The following is a 16,984-nucleotide window of genomic DNA, read 5'->3' as shown; positions in this document are numbered from 1 at the left end:
CCTTCTCCTTCTTCTTCTTCTTCTTCTTCTTCTTCTTCTTCTTCTTCTTCTTCCTCTTCCTCTTCCTCTTCCTCTTCCTTTTATTTATTTATTTATTTTATTTTATTTTTGAGACGGAGTCTTGCTCTGTCACCCAGGCTGGAGTGCATTGGTGCCATCTCGCCTCACTGCAACTTCTACCTCTCCAATTCAAGTGATTCTCCCACCTCAGCCTCCCGAATAGCAGGGACTACAGGTGCATGCCACCACACCCAGCTAATTTTTGTATTTTTAATAGAGACAAGGTTTCCTCATGTTGGCCAGACTGGTCTCAAACTCCTGACTTATGGCGATCTGCCTGCTTCGACCTCCCAAAGTGCTGGGATTACAGGCATGAGCCACTGCACCCGGCCTCGGTGTCTTCATTTCTGATATGGGATGCTAGCAGTTGCCCTGCATAATTTCCAATGTTGCTGGGAGGATGAGAAGAAGGGAGGAGGAAGTGGGCATGAAGGGGCTTAGATAGGCTAAGTCGAGGGCACTGCCCCAGGGCAGAGATGCCTCCATGAACTAAGAACTAGCCCAGGTGGTTGCAACCTTGATGTGCAGTGTGCACAGCAAGTCGACAGCCAGTGCACCATCTCCTAGTGAGTCTTGGGCATGACATACAAATCTCCTTTCCTGGGGAAGGCACCTGAGGTACATTGAGTACCCTCCTTTGGGCTTTCTTTCCTGCAGGCTCCAAAGGTTTACCTGGCATTCCCGGCAAAGATGGTCCCAGTGGGCTCCCAGGCCCACGTGGGGCTCTTGGTGATCCTGGTCTGCCTGGACTGCAAGGCCCTCCAGGATTTGAAGGTCTGATGATGCCACATTAGGAGGCAGGGGCGAGGGGCGGGGTCTGGGAGGGTTTGAGGCTAGGGGGTGAGTAAAACTTCAAGTCTGAAACTTAGTAAACCCAGTGGTAGAGAATGACACTCCTAAGATGCTCAAAAACTGGGCTCTAAGTCCATTCACTCCTCACTACCCTCTGAGTCTGTGAAGGGATACCCTACATTCTGGAAGGCAAAGGACTGTTCCAGATCCTTTTCTGGGCTCTCTTCCAGTGCTTAAAAGGACTATCTTTATACTACAGATGGCCCCCTGCCCTTTACCTCCCCTTCCTTTTTTTTTTTTTTTTTTTTTTTGAGACGGAGTCTCGCTCTGTCACCCAGGCTGGAGTGCAGTGGCTCAGTCTCCACTCACTGCAAGCTCCGCCTCCCGGGTTCATGCCATTCTCCTGCCTCAGCCTCCCGAGTAGCTGGGACTACAGGCACCCACCACCGCGCCCGGTTAATTTTTTGTATTTTTAGTAGAGACGGGGTTTCACCGTGTTAGCCAGGATGGTTTCCATCTCCTGACGTCGTGATCTGCCCTCCTCGGCCTCCCAAAGTGCTGGGATTACAGGCGTGAGCCACCGCGCCCGGCCTACCTCCCCTTATCTACCCAGGGATTCTGACACACATGGGAGGGGGATGTTCAAGGGATAACAACACTTGAGATAAGGTGTGGCTGTCTGTACACCTCTTCTATTTATGTCCCACTTTACATTGGGGATGACAAATTAGTTGTCCTGAGTAGAGAACAGTTCAGAGGCTCGGTGGGAAACTGGCAGTTGATTTGTCATATCTGTCATGGGCAGGAGAGGAGGGCAAGATTTTACCCTGCTAATCCTAACTCTGCTTTTAATGCCTCTGATTCAGCAGCTACATAGTTATCTCCTATGAGGGCCTGCAAGGCTGGACCTGAGAAGTATCCCTCTCCATACCCTAATCCCCACTCAGAGAGACCCCAAGGCCAGGTGGCTGTGGGAAGGAAGCCTAACAATGCACTTTGAAAAATGGGGCCTCTGTAGCTGGATACATCTGAGATAGAGTTGTAGCTCTACCACTTACTAGCTGTAGGACATCTGAGCCTCAATTTTCTCATCTAAAAATTGGGGTGGTGATGCCATTTTCCAGGGTCGTTGTGAGGATTGAGTGAGAAAACACATGTGTATAACATGCCTTGCACAATGCGTGGCACAATGTGAGTAGCTGATGTTATCATTAGCTGCATCACACTCACCTTTTATGCTCTGTCTCTCTCAGGAGCTCCAGGGCAGCAAGGCCCCTTCGGGATGCCTGGAATGCCTGGCCAGAGCGCAAGAGTGGGCTACACGTTGGTAAAGCACAGCCAGTCGGAACAGGTGCCCCTGTGTCCCATCGGGATGAGCCAGCTATGGGTGGGGTACAGCTTACTGTTCGTGGAGGGGCAAGAGAAAGCCCATAACCAGGACCTGGGTAGGTACCAGCTCTGACAGTCAGCCCTGGTCACTTGTCCCCACAAACACCAACAGCCAAGCCCTCTCTTCTCCCAGCCCTTTCTAGGTCCACTGTTGTGTAATGAGTTACAAGCATCAGCTCTGGAGTCAGGTGGATCTGGGTTCAAATCCTGACTCTATCACTTACTAGCTGTGTACACTGCATTAGTTATTCAACCTCTCTAGGCTTTGGCTTCCTCCTTATGGAACAAAGCTAACTCTAGTACCTATCACACAGGTTGGTGGAAAGATTGCATGAATCAATCACCCAATGTAAAATGCTTAGAGCAACATTTGGCATTTAAGCATCCATTAAATATTAGCAATTAGTAGTAGTAACAATAATAATATGACCTGCAGGGCAGTGATGATTACCTGAGAATGAATTGTGTTGTCTGCAGGCGTGCTAAATCTTAAACGCAGACTCAGTCTATTAAATGCTGTTTCTTTCAAAGCAGATTAATTAGGGCAGAATTATACAGCTTATAAAAAGATTCTTGTTATTATCAAATTTCCCTGGTGCATTTAAAACAGAATTTGATCAACACACTTCAGCGTGTGTACAATGTTACAGGATTGGAAGGAGAGCGCTGCCTCAGTCTGGTGCAAGTGATTGGATGTAAACCCAAACCACCGTCTCGTCAAAGCCCCTCAGCCAGACCTTCCCTGCCCTTGCCCATTTTCTCTCCTTCCAGGCTTTGCTGGCTCCTGTCTGCCCCGCTTCAGCACCATGCCCTTCATCTACTGCAACATCAACGAGGTGTGCCACTATGCCAGGCGCAATGATAAATCCTACTGGCTCTCCACTACTGCCCCTATCCCCATGATGCCCGTCAGCCAGACCCAGATTCCCCAGTACATCAGCCGCTGCTCTGTGTGTGAGGCACCCTCGCAAGCCATTGCTGTGCACAGCCAGGACATCACCATCCCGCAGTGCCCCCGGGGCTGGCGCAGCCTCTGGATTGGGTACTCCTTCCTCATGGTAAGGTCCTGCACTGTCCCCTCCCCCAGTTGGAGGCAAAGGGCCCCGTGGATTGGTTTCCAGGTTCAAGGGACACCAGGTAGAAAGCATAGAGTTTGAAAAGAAGAGAAATGCTTGGACTGGGCTTGGCTAAAGAATGGAGAACCCAGTTCTGCATGAATGGCAGGTAGTTATGAAAGTAGGGGAAAGACAGCAGTTTGCACCCAGTGGTTCAGGGGCTAGAATATCTGCGAGTCACAGGTCAGTGCCCCGCCATCTCCATGCCTGCTTCAGTTATGCCACACCCAAGGGAAGAGCAAAACACACTATGATCTGGGAGGACAGTGAGGGAGAGGCTGTCACCACTCGGGGCCAGGACACAGTCTCACTAATCAGCCCAGCCATGGCACTGTCCCCTCTTCTGTCCACCCTCCCAGATCCCTCTGGCCTCTGCCATCTCCTCCCAAAAGGCTTTAATGAGTGCATGCTGTGTTTATATGTCCTTGCTGGTATTTTTGCTGTCTCTCCATTTCGGAGGGAAGGCAGCGGCCAGCTGTGCTGTGTGTCTTGCTAAGAGAAAGAATAATCTGCAGGCCCAAAGAGGCATCACATCCCTTACATAATATCCTCTGAATACCTGGGGATGTTTCTTCAAATAAAAGGTCAGGTTTAGGGTCAGGACATCCCCCAGGGAAAACCACTATGGCACCCATTGAAGTACTCTGCCTTGCCGGAGCTTCTCTGTTGAATTGCCAAGGGTGAGATTGTGAGAGTGTCCTTAAAAAATGACCAAAGCTGCAGGCTCCCTCACATTAGTGTACCTACCCAGAGAAAGGTACTTTTCCTTGTTGTGCTCTGTCTTTGGACATTGGATAGTTTATCCCAATGTAACACAGAATCACCTCACCTGTCCTTGTGTCCTGTCCACCACCCTGACCAGGAAATAAGAAGAGGCCCCTGAGCTTCCACAGGAAATGGTACAAACGCTGTGTACTAAAGCTCATGTGCTCTGCTTATGGGAGGGCTCTTTGCCCTTATTCAGAATCCCTTTACTCTTCCTTTACACATTAATCCTAACATACTAGAATATTATTCCTGAAGATATGTAAGGGTGAGAAGTTGGACTGCCTAGCAAGGCATACTGAAGCAAGGAGACATACCTATCAAAAAGAAGAAAATCATTCAAAGGAGGCCCAAGAGTTCTATGGGCTGTACCCCTTGGTATGGGGCTCTTGCATAATCATCCCCCACAAAAACTGACATTCACAATGACGAGCCTGATTCATCTGCAAAGTTTCAAATAACCTTGTGTCTGCTACTCAGTAAAGCAGGAAAATGTGTTGTGCGTTTTAGAAAGTTTTTGATTCTCAGGGTCAAAATCAGGAAAATTTTGATGCTACAGTTGTCAGGAAAGGTCACCTGAAAGGTCCCATGGAGACTCTCACTCTTGCAAAGTTCTGCAAAGTAAGGAGTCCCTGTGTGCCAACTTGGGCATTTGTCCCATTGGCCACTTTCTGACATGGTTGTGTATTAGGCCTCTTCCCTATCTCCTTGTGGTCCAGATGATAGCCCAGCTAAAGTGAAGGGAGAGAGGCAGGAGTGTGGAGAGACTGAAGCTGCCGTCTATGGGAATAGTAACTGAAGACCACCAGCTCATGTGTAGCCCTGAAACTGAATTCTGAGGGAGCCCTCCAAGGTGAGGGCCAGGACATTTGGGCCAAATACAACAAATTAAGGAACTTCAGTAGTGTTTTGGACTGTCCCTCTTTCCCTTCTTAGAGTACAGTGCACGGTTGAGAGAGGGCTCTGAGAACTGCAGTCCAGAAGCCTATTGAATTTTCCTTCACTCAGCCTTTCTCAGATCCATTTGTCGGTGGAAATTTTGCAAGGGGGTACCTAACACACCTCTGAACCCAGTGGGACAGTAGCAGTTTGGGAATTGCTGCTTGACATGTAGTCATTGCCCACATAATGGGTTAGGGGGGCACTAGGGAGCTTGGAGGGGGGGCACTCTTGGCCCTGAAAGCTGCTATCAGGGAGGACAAGCAGCTCCTGCCCCTAAAACACAGCTCTTGGTATGCTGGCTTGAAGTGGGGGCTGAGACAAAGAACCAGGGCTTAGGAATGAAGCTCACGTGCCCCCCGTAGAAACGGAGCACCCATCCCCTCCCCACACCAACCCTTGGCAGGCACAGCTCATGCACGAATCTCCTGTCTGTTTCAGCACACTGCCGCTGGTGCCGAGGGTGGAGGCCAGTCCCTGGTCTCACCTGGCTCCTGCCTAGAGGACTTTCGGGCCACCCCTTTCATCGAGTGCAGTGGTGCCCGAGGCACCTGCCACTACTTTGCAAACAAATACAGTTTCTGGTTGACCACAGTGGAGGAGAGGCAGCAGTTTGGGGAGTTGCCTGTGTCTGAAACGCTGAAAGCTGGGCAGCTCCACACTCGAGTCAGTCGCTGCCAGGTGTGTATGAAAAGCCTGTAGGGTGACACCTGCCACTCTGCCCCTTGCCCTCCCCTGCCCCTCACAACAGTCACCTCACAAACCTGAATGGTCTGAAGAAGGAAGGCCTGAGCCCCTTTGCCTATCTGTCAAGTTGTACATTGGAGTCTCATTTGGGCTAGACTACGGCACACTCGTCACCACAGCCCTCAGGTCCAGAGCGATGAGCCCACCCTGCTGAGATCTGCTGTCCCGTTTCCGTCAAGCTGGTGCTACTGTTTGATTTGGATGATTGTGTGACTATTCATGGCTACCTCAGAAAGATTTGATGGGCCACCACTGCTAGCTTTCTCCTCACTGTCTTGATCGAAAATCTCTCCCTAATCGCTAATCAGTCATTTCTTCATGTACAGAGGTCAGCACACATTATTTGGCTTCATCAGAACCCAGTGTTTCCACACTTAAATTATCTAAGCGAACATTCATGGATGGCTCAAGTCTGCACAGGGCAAGTCCTCACTGTTCAAGGAGGCCCGCTGTGTCTAGGCAGGCAAGAAAATTGAAATGAGGTGCCACCCAGTAGCCCAGGGTGAGCTTTAGCTCTCTCTAGAATGAGCAAGACTGGGCCCCATACAGCTTAGGGAGGCTTGAAGTCCAGCTGCTGGGTTGGGGTTGGTGGTCATTAATGGCATATGGTCCTAGACAAACCGTTTCCTCCTTGCCGGCTCCCCCTCCAGCCAGAGACAGAGGACTTGGCCTGGTCCAAAGTAGAGCAGAGGATGCAACAAATGTGGCCAAGCCTATCAAAGGGAATGAGAATGACAGCCTTTTTTCCTGGGCCAGGAGTAGAGGTGTGGGTGGGTAAGGATGTGTGAATTTTGCTTTTGACTCCAGGAACACAAAGGTAAATCCCACATCCCAGTTTCTCAGAAGTCCCTGTTTATTCCAAATGCCATCCAGATGTGTGCAATGTGGCAAATTGAAGCTGCACAGTGTTGGTTTCCTCATATTCTGAGGATGTTACAGACTTTCCGCTAAATGGTTGCCCAATTGCTCTTTCACAGGTAGCCTATTAAACTATTTTAATATGTTTTTTTAAACCTCATAAAAATCTAGCACACTCTTCTCTTGAGCAGTTAGCAGACCTAAAGCAAGCCTGAATTGGCTATGCAGTACACTGTATTCTGTTTGGGGGAATTTGTTTTAGCCATTTTCTTTAATTACCAGTTTCCCAGAACACTCTTAGCTATGTTGACATGAGGCAATTTCTTCCAGGTGATTCTGTTTCCTTAAGTATTATATAAACTGTGCCAATACAGACAAAGCATAATCAGTATAATCTGAATTATTATTATCTTCACCTCCTGAGTAATAAGCATGGTGTCAGTTTTGTACATAGCAAATAAAATAAATGAAATCGGAACATGTGACTCTTTTGATGCTCTTTTATGAAAACTTTCTAATGTCCATCTCACTGCAATTTATGAGTCCCTCTCAGAGCCTGAGAGATTTCTGTTACTGCCAAGTCGAACTCTATAAAAAAACACTGAGGCAGGAAAAAATTAGAAGATGATCAAAGTCAAAGGGCTGAAACAGTAGAGGGTCAACAAACCCATTAGCTGCTTCAAGATAAGCCTATGCCTGCTTTTATCCCTGTCACACACTAGAGTTCAACATATCAAAGCATGATGTAGGTTGATAAAAATAAATAAATTTTTTGAATTAAAAAAAAAAAGAGTTCAAGAAAGGCATTTTCATACTTCTGCGGCCTTAGGATCATTTGTAGATAAAATAAAAGAGAATGTTGGAGTCATTAAAAACAAATCCGAGCTCTGTGTGTGTGTGTGCAGATATTTATATATGCATAAAATACATCCTCTGGGAGGATAAACAAGAAGTTAATACCATTGGGAATTTTCAAGGGAGGAACTGACCTATCAGAGAGAGAGTCAAGTCACTGAATACAATTTTATATCTTTTGAATTTTGAACCATTGGAATATACTGGGGAAAAAGGAAAAACATGGAATCTAAGGAAACAAGTGAATTGGTTTGGCGCTAGCTTCCAGTTGTTGGCCTTCCTCAGGACTTGATTAAGGATTGGGGTGAAATGCAGGCAAGTTAAGGGAGCAAGGAAAGGAAAATGGGAAGATATGGCTGGGGCTTGAGGTTCATCCTCACAGGAAAGTTGTTAGCAAAGCTAATTTGATGAATACATGCTTTAAAACCTATTACGTTGCTATTCCTCAAATGGTTTGGAATTGTATATGATGCACAGATTAAGTGTGTAATTCACCACATGAACAATTCTAAATATGGCTGTCAACCAAGTAGGGTATACTTCAAACACAATTTATTTTTAATTTATCAAACAAAAATCAACAATTTAAGTCACTGATTGGCAAGCTACAGCCTGCAGGCCAAACCCAGCCCTCCACCTGTTTTTGTAAATAAAGTTTTCTTGGATTACAGCCACACTCACTTACGTGCATATTGTCTATCGCTGCTTTTGCATGTCAACAGCAGAGTTGAGTAGATGTGACAAAGGCCGCATGGCCTGCAAAGCCCAAAGTATTTACCGTCTGGCCCTTTACAGAAAAAGTTTGCTGACCCCTGATTTAAGTGATCATGATTTAAGGACAGGGTGACATCTGACAAAAGTATCAGTAAGAATGGGGACAGTGACCCATTAAATAGTAAGATTCCCGCAAATAGGAGGGAGATCTAGCAGTGTACATTTGACATTGCTTCTTTGACAAACATTTTGATATAAATTATAATTACTTAAACTACACAATCAAATAATTTAACAAGAACCTTTTCCTCCCTGATTCAGTCACTTTATTATTTGAGCAAGAGAACAGAGTGCTTCTTAGTATTTAGTCCAAAAGAGGTCACATCTGAAAGGATGAAGAACAGCTTAACCATCTTTTATCTGCTGGTGCTTGAAGCAAGCTGAGAGTTGCTGTCTGTCTTCCAGATGCCCATTTCCTCATTGCAGCAGCTGAAGACTTGCTGTAGCCATGTAAGACAAGCTGGGAAGCAATGAACTCCTCCTCATCTGTCTGCTCCTAGGCTCCATGGTTGTTCTATTTCTTTCCAGGGAAGGGTTACTGTCATTTGTTTTGTCTTGTTTTTCTGAGAAACAGTGATTGGCTCAGTCATGATTGCTATTGAGTTTGTATGCTATTGGCATATAGGCACTTGCTGACTAGAAAAGTTTTATGTAATAAGTTCATGTTTTTATGGTGCCAGATGGAAGACAGACCTTCAAGTTGAGTTCCCAGGATTCTACACACTCAGAATCTCAAAATCTTCCTCCAGATCAAACTCCTCCAGTTGCTCAGTAGAGTCAATGAATTCTATCAGAATATGGAAATGAGTAAGAAGAAAAGCTTGACACTTGGGTTGAAGTAGTCAATCAATACATTACTCAGTAGTTAAGACTATGCATTTTTAATTGCTTTACTAAAGAAAGACTTGTGTGGAGGAGACTTACAATTAGAACTACTGCCAAGTATTAGAAATTTTCTATAAAGACTTAAAATAGCCAGACTTGTTAAATAAATCTAACGACGGTGATGTGGCCAAGGCTATGCAAGCCCTTCGAGATACCTTTGAATTATCGATGGCCTCAATTTGCTATCCTGAACCAGACCTTGAAAAAGCAATCCTAGTCATCTTGATTTTGCATGGAACTTTTGCAACGAGCTCATTTTCTTCTTTTATCATTCTTTGAAATTGGTAAATATCAGCTCATCTGAAGATTAAAATAATCAGAAGCACCATTTTTTGATCACTCCAGCTGAGTAGAAATTTTACTGTCCACAGAAAGCATCAGCCACAATTCCTTCTTTCTCATAAAACAATTGCTATGCATGGGTCTGCTAGCTGACAGCCACTGAACAACAGCTTACCTGCCCCAGTGGTTGTCACTTCTGGCTTGGCTGGAGGTACAAAGGGAGGCCAGTGCGATGGATGTTTCTGAACTAATTCAAACATCCTTAAATTCTCCTTCAGAATTTCCTGGGGAGATACCGAAACAGTTTTAAATACTGCAGAGTCACATTTCTAATTGGCAATCTTTGACCCCAAATCCTGAGACAGTGGTCTGCTGGTTGCCAGGTGAAAATAGGGGCCTAGAAAATACATGCATCCTCTACTTGAACCATCGGAAGACCCAGCCATCTTCAATTCTAGATACTGTTTGGCCAGGAAGGAAGGATATTGCGGGGAGTATCTGATGAAGGCCAGCACTCACTGCCTATTCTCCATCATGAGGCATAGTTCCTGTGCCAGATGCATGGGTCCAGCTCACTTTAGGGGTGAGATGTTCCTGAAGCATTGGCTCCAAAGAAATGTCAGTTAGTCAAATTAAATCTGTCCCAAGAGACTATTGCTACATATTGGCATGGTTTCAGTGGCAGTCCAACATGGATGGTATATATCCTAATTTAAATGGCATAGTCTTAGCTGGGCACGGTGGCTCATGCCTGTAATCCCAGCACTTTGGAAGGCCGAGGTGGGCAGATCACCTGTGGTCAGGAGTTTGAGACCAACCTGGCCAATGTGGTGAAACCCTGTCTCTACTAAAAATACAAAAATTGGGCCAGGCGCCGTGGCTCACACTTGTAACCCCAGCACTTTGGGAGGCCGAGGTGGGCGGATCACGAGGTCAGGAGATCGAGATCATCCTAGCAAACATAGTGAAACCCCGTCTCTACTAAAAATACAAAAATTTAGCCAGGTGTGGTGGCGGGCGCCTGTAGTCCCAGCTACTCCAGAGGCTGAGGCAGGAGAATGACGTGAACCTGGGAGATGGAGCTTGCAGTGAGCGAAGATCATGCCACTGCACTCTAGCCTGGGCGACAGAGCGAGACTTTGTATCAAAAAAAAAAAAAAAAATTAGGTGGGTGTGGTGGTAGGCGCCTGTAATCCCAGCTATTCGGTAGGCTGAGGGAGGAGAATCACTTGAACCTGGGAGACGGAGGTTGCAGTGCGCCCAGATCCCACCACTGCACTCCAGCCTGGGTGACAGAGCGAGACGTTGTCTCAAAAAATAATAATAATAAAATAAAATAAAAGGCAAAGTCTTACCAGAAAATTCTCATTCCACCTTTAAATGTGACCTAAATACAGCTTTGCTGCATTCTAAAATGTAAGTATTGCCTTTAGAAAATAATTCTCTATTAATGAGATAAAACATTAAGTTTCATCACTAAAAATATCACTCCCTTGACATGCTAAGGATACTTCAAACCAAAATTTTTGTTCAGTTCCCCCAAAGTTATGCACAATTACCCACACCTGACAGTTTCTTTGTTGCCTTAGTTTCTTTCTCTTGCAGTGAAGTCGTATCAGAGTAGGATTTTTTTTTTACTATGAAAAACAATCTTGAAAAGGAATAAAATTGAGTGACTTCATTTTTCAGACTAAGAAAAACATATAGCTTTACCTTCTGAACAAGGCTACACCAGTTATCAAAGTCTTTTTCTTCTTTGCAGAAAAATCCCTTGGGGAAAAGCAAAAGAACACAACTCAGAATTACCCTTGGTATTGCACAATGGAGTTGTTGGCCCAGAATTAGGATGTGGGCCAGTCTCTGTGGATGTGACTTCCCAGCAATAAAGGAGGAAGGCTGCCTGGGCTTCTCTCTCTCCTAACTCACTGCCTTACCCAGACATACACATCACTCTCTCAAGTCTTGCTCTCATTCTCACCCTTGCTCTCTGTCCCTTTCCCTCTTTCCTCATGCTGTGAGATATTTTAACTTGAAGATCATCTTCAAAGTGTAGGGTTAATTCCATTACTCTCAGTGTACAAAAATACACATCTCCAAAGAATATTCAATTAAGCCAACAAACAAAAGCCAAATAGTACTTTTAGCTAGAGGCAATACTTAAGAAGCTGGCATTGACCTTCAGGAAGTTATCTATCAGAACAGAGAGAACCATCAGTCTGCGCTTTCTCAACCTCAAAGCCATCCCAGAGTAGTGAAAGAATGGTTCACAAGAGGAGGACTCGCAGCTCTTGGTCACTGGTATACTGACAATTGGATTAAACTGGAGGAGAGGATGCAGACAGGCCTCAGAACCACTGGCTACTTCACAGGCAGATGCCCCTTCAGCGTGTGTAGACACCAATCATACTTCTGTTGGAAAACCCTGCAGCTTCCTAGATTGTGTGCACCCAGGGCATCTTGCTCCCTTCTCTCTCCCTAGTGATATCCCATCTTCCTCCCTGTGCCTGGGTAGCAATAATTTGAGGACAAGAAGGAAACGGGGGAAAGATGATGATAATTAACATTTATAGAATGCTTACAATGTGCCAGGCCCAGTGCTAAGTGCCTTACATGCACTGCACCTCATACAACCCCATAAGGAAGGAACTATTGTTTTTCTCACGTTAGAGATGAGAAGACCGAGGCTCAGAAAGATTCACTCCTCCTAAGTGCATAGTTAGTGATATGGTTTGGCTGTGTCCTCTCCCAAATCTCATCTTGAATTGTAATAATCCCCATGTGTCAAGGGTGGCACCAGGTAGAGATAACTGAATCATGGGGTGGTTTCCTCCATACTGTTCTTGTGGTAGTGAATAAGGCTCATGAGATCTGATGGTTTTATAAATGGGAGTTCCCCTGCATAAGCTCTCTTGCCTGCCACCATGTAAGACACCCCTTTGCTCTTCCTTCATCTTCCAGCATGATTGGGAGGCCTCCCCAGCCACGTGGAACCGTGAGTCAACTAAACGTCTTTCCTTTATAAAGTACCCAGCCTCAGGTATGTCTTTATTAGCAGTGGGAGAACAGACTAACACAGTTAGTAAGTGGCAGAGCCAAGATTCCAACTGGAGCAGTTTGGCTTCAGGGTCCATTCCTTCCCCACTATACTCTACTGCCTCTAATGGGGATAGTGAGCAAACATACTCTTGCCTCCCTACCTAGCAATCTGGATAACTCCCAGGGAACCAATCTATACACATCGTATCTCCTGGCCCACTCAACCTACGAATACCCACCAGTGCAACTGAAGGATCCAGGTTCAGGATGTTCATTCGCTGTGGGGACTGCAGGCAATGGAAAGTCTGGTCATTAACCGTTCCATTCTCTTCAGTGTCGACAAAGGTCTGGGTTGTGTGAGGGTCCAAGAAGATGAGCTCGTCACCTGTTTTGAAGGAGATATGCTTAACCTTCAAAGGACTACCAGTCCTGGCCCCACTGCTGTCGTTGGGAGAAGGCACTCTGGTTCTCTTAACCCCTCCCTTGGTGACAATGAGAATGGAATGACAGAAAGCCTGAAGCCAGGGTGAGCATGATTAAAGGAAGCCACTTGCGCCCAAATCTTATCATTCAATGAGAAGACGTGCCCTACCGTTTACATCTCCTCAAAGTCCAAGTCCAAAATGGAAAGTGACAGGTTTGAGAAGATGTGGGAATGAGAGACCACAGATGGCATGGCAGGCTCTGTGAGCAGCAGTAGCAAAGAGGTGGTAGGTGGGGTCACCAGGTCACGGGCCCAGGTACCATCAGGGAGCTTTCTGCCTCTTTTGACATTGGAAAGCATCTCAGGCTAGACCGCTGGTTCTTAGTCCCACGCTCAGAGAGCACCTCTGGTAAGGGAGGAGGTCCTGACCTTCAAAAGAAATGCTGACTTTTTATGGAATGGGAATGCTGACTCTTTATGGATGAGAAACCAGTGAGCTGACTTCGGGTCCTGATTAGCTAGCAAGCTAGTACTTATTAGCAAGTTAGTAAGTTCCTGTCAGAAAGCACTGCCTTCGTCACATTAACATCAGTACAGATACCGCTCACTTGGAAAATTCACTTTGACATGACTGACCTTGACACAAGAGATATAGTCTATGCTTCATTAAATTGAAAAAGTCTAGGCCCAAAATGACATGGGAGGAGTTTAGGATAATAAAATTTCTGCTTTGACCTGATATTCAAAGGGCTGAGAGTCCCTCTACTGTTCATCAGCCACAGGCTGAGGAGGCAAAAGTGCCTATGAGGTACCCCAGCCTCACTGTTGGGGCCTGAAGGCCATCTGGTTCTCTGTATGCTCGGCTACATCAGGCGAGCAAGGAGAGATCTACCTGCTGCCAAAGACTGGGGTAGGGAGGGATGCCCCAAAGACTCCCTCCGAAATGGTATCCAGGATTGTGTTGGGCACATCCACATGTTTCTGTTGGCAAAGAATATGTTTGTTTCTGAAGTCTCTTGAAAGGTTTAACATTTTTCTATCATAAGCCAAGGACAAACCACTTAATTCACTCTGTCTTAATTTTCTTGTTTTTAAACTAGGGTAATTGGGCCTGTTCTACTTGCCTCATGGTATATTACAAGGACCAGAAGATTTCACCTCTGTGAAATGCTTAAAACACAACACAAATAGAAAGTGGCCAGAGAATTATTTTACTGCAAATCAACAGTATTTCCCTACAAATGTATGGTTAAGAGTATATAGAAATCAATCCCCCCATATGACTTGCTCTATGAAGGTCAAGGTAGATATTTTTCCCCTAGACCACAGGTAGGCAAGATCAGTGATATCGAAAAAGCCACAGATTACACTAAAGAGCAACCAAGATGGCTAGAAGGAAGCCTACCTAAGACCACAGAAAGGTCTGAGGGAAAGGAAGTTGTAGGCAAGAAAATAGAAAGCCAAAACAGTTTTAGAACTGAGTCATCTGCTGAGATGTTTGAAGTTAAGGTGTTGGGAATAATAACATCTTCCCTGACTCTGACTTGGACCTTTTCCCATGGGTGGTATGTCTGTGTGTGTGGATGTGCATGGAGTAAAGCTTTACGAGCTGCATCTTTTTTTTTTTTGAGACAGGGTCTCCCTCTGTGTACTGGTTAATACTGAGTGTCAACTTGACTGGATTGAAGGATGCAAAGTATTGATCCCAGGTGTGTCTACAAGGGTGTTGCCAAAGGAGATTAACATTTGAGTCAGTGGGCTGGGAAAGGCAGACCCGTCCTTAATCTGGGTGGGCACAATCTAACCAGTTGCCAGGGTGGCAGGCAGAAAAATGTGAAAAAGAGAGACGGCCCTAGCCTCCTAGCCTACATCTTTCTCCCATGCTGGCTGCTTCCTGCCCTCAAACATTGGACTCCAAGTTCTTCAGTTTTAGAACTCAGACTGGCTGTCCTTCCTCCTCAGCCTGCAGATGGCCTATTGTGGGACCTTGCGATCATGTGAGTTAATACTTAATAAACTCATATATGTGTATATATACAGTATTATATAAATGAAATATATATATATTATATAAATGGAATATATCTATATTATATATATATATATCTCTGTCCCTCTAGAGAATCCTGACTGATACAGATTTTGGTACCAGGAGTTGTTCTAGAGGAACAGAATATTAGGATGGAGTTCTTTCATTGGTTTTGGGGTTTCTGAAGTTGGCTACTTAATACGATTAGACCCCAAAATGCTAAGGACTCTACTTCTAATAGTATAGGGAATACTGATAGTCCTTGGTGTGGACTGTTTAGATAGTTATGCAAAATAATGCATTTGACACACCTGAATCATTGCTCATGAGAGGAGTTCAGTGACTATACAAAATACAATTGACCATACGTGGAAAACCAAGGAACATAATGAAGCTGGTTGGTTGCTCCTAAGTTCAGTGGACAAAGTGATGAAGGAAAATGAACTCAGGGATTCCAACTCCAGGTTTCAGAAGCAGATATTGAACCTAAAATCTGCTAAGATTGCCCTAAGTGAGAGTCTTATCTCCTGTAGAGAAAGAGCTGAAATTGTGGAAAAACAGACACAAGCTCTTATCATGCGAGTGGCTGGCCTGCAACAAAAGATGCATGCACAGCCTCGCCAGGTGTCTACTGTTAAAGTGAGGGCATTGATTGGAAAAGAATGGGACCTTGCAACTTGGAATGGGAATGTGTGGGTGGACCCTGATGAAGCTGGGTACACTGAGTTTGTAAACTCTGATGAACGTTTTTTGCCAGAAGAAACAGCTTCCCCATCCCTAGTAGTGGCAACATCCCCTCCCCGGCCCATGCTGCCATCAGCCTTTCCACCTTTGACTGAGGAGATAAATCCTGCGCTGCCGGAAGCAACAGTGATGGCCTCCCCGAGGCAGTTGCCAGGCAAGATAATGTGGATTCTCCTCAGGAGCCACCCCCAACACCTCTGTTTGCTTCCAGACTTTAAACTAAAGTCCTGGTGGGCTCCTGGAGGTGAGATTGAGAGTGTGACCCATGAGGAGGTGCACTATACTCAAAAAGAACTGCTTGAGTTTTCTAATTTATATAAACAGAAACCTGGAGAACAGGCATCGGCACGGATATTAAGGGTGTGGGATAATGGTGGAAGGAACACAGAGTTGGATCAGGCTGAATTTATTGATTTGGGCCCACTATGTTAGAGACTGCATTTAATGTTGCAGCTCAGGGAGTTAAAAAAGGTTCTAAATAGCTTATTTGGTTGGTTAGCTGAAATAAGGATTAAAAGATCACCCACTGTGAGCGAGATGGAAATGCCTGATCTCCCTTGGTTTTATGTAGAGGAAGGGATCCAAAGGCTTAGGGAGATTGGGATGGTGGAGTGGATTAGTCACCCCAGCTGGGAGAGTCCAGAAGATATACCCTTGACCAATGCCTTGCAAAATAGATTTGTGAGGGCAGCACCTGCATCTTCGAAGAGTACTGTAATTGCTCTTCTCTGTATGTCAGATCTAACAGTGGGAACTGCAGTCACTCAACTACAAAATTTAAATATAATGGGAATAATTGGATCCTGAGGTGGCAGGGGCCAAGTGGCAGCACACAACCATCAAAGGCAAGGTGGGCGTAGCTACCGTAATGGACAGCAGAGGCAAAGCAATAGTCTGACTATTGCTTTCAGACTACTGCAATCAGAACAGTCTGACTCGTGTAGAGCTCTGGCATTGGCTAATTAATCGTGGTGTTTCTAGAAGTGAAACTGATAGGAAGCCTACTGCATTCCTACTTAATTTATATAAGCAGAAAACTTCTAGGTCAAATGCACAAAAGACTAATTTGAATTACAAAAACGGAGACTCACAGCCCATCAATCAATTTCCAGCCTTGAGCCAGTTTACAGACCCAGAACCCCCTGAATGAAGGGGAGGCCAGGTCCCCTTGAGGAAGGACCTCACTATATTACTGACAATTTATGCAGTGAATTGTTCTCCCATCCTTCCCCAAGGAGACCTCTGGCCTTTTAGCAGGGTAACTGTGCACTGGGGGAAAGGGAAATGATC

General features: G+C 45.5%; 2 protein-coding genes across 4 annotated transcripts in view; one reads left to right on the top strand and one right to left on the bottom strand.

Annotated features, from left to right (window-relative positions):
• COL4A6 (collagen, type IV, alpha 6) overlaps window positions 1–7,150 on the top strand; it is a 155,521-nt gene extending 148,371 nt beyond the window's left edge. Inside the window, exons 41-44 of the mRNA XM_011958747.1 lie at window positions 718–834; window positions 2,106–2,297; window positions 3,013–3,299; window positions 5,502–7,150. Coding sequence (XP_011814137.1) covers window positions 718–834; window positions 2,106–2,297; window positions 3,013–3,299; window positions 5,502–5,762 — 857 coding nt within the window. The 3' untranslated portion in view covers window positions 5,763–7,150. The remainder of the gene's footprint in view (window positions 1–717; window positions 835–2,105; window positions 2,298–3,012; window positions 3,300–5,501) is intronic.
• Window positions 7,151–8,050: 900 nt separating this feature from the next.
• Window positions 8,051–16,984, bottom strand: part of ATG4A (autophagy related 4A, cysteine peptidase) — a 72,751-nt gene continuing 63,817 nt past the window's right edge. For all 3 annotated transcript variants that reach the window (XM_011958743.1, XM_011958744.1, XM_011958745.1), the window contains 4 exons: window positions 12,737–12,882; window positions 11,175–11,231; window positions 9,637–9,745; window positions 8,051–9,081 (listed from right to left, as the gene is read on the bottom strand). In XM_011958743.1, coding sequence (XP_011814133.1) covers window positions 9,011–9,081; window positions 9,637–9,745; window positions 11,175–11,231; window positions 12,737–12,882 — 383 coding nt within the window. In that variant the 3' untranslated portion in view covers window positions 8,051–9,010. The remainder of the gene's footprint in view (window positions 9,082–9,636; window positions 9,746–11,174; window positions 11,232–12,736; window positions 12,883–16,984) is intronic.

This window comes from Colobus angolensis, unplaced genomic scaffold, assembly GCF_000951035.1.
Source record: "Colobus angolensis palliatus isolate OR3802 unplaced genomic scaffold, Cang.pa_1.0 Scaffold472, whole genome shotgun sequence".
Lineage (NCBI taxonomy): Eukaryota > Metazoa > Chordata > Mammalia > Primates > Cercopithecidae > Colobus > Colobus angolensis.
The sequence above is the reverse complement of the archived record's forward strand: the minus strand, read 5'-3'. Positions and strand labels throughout refer to the sequence as shown.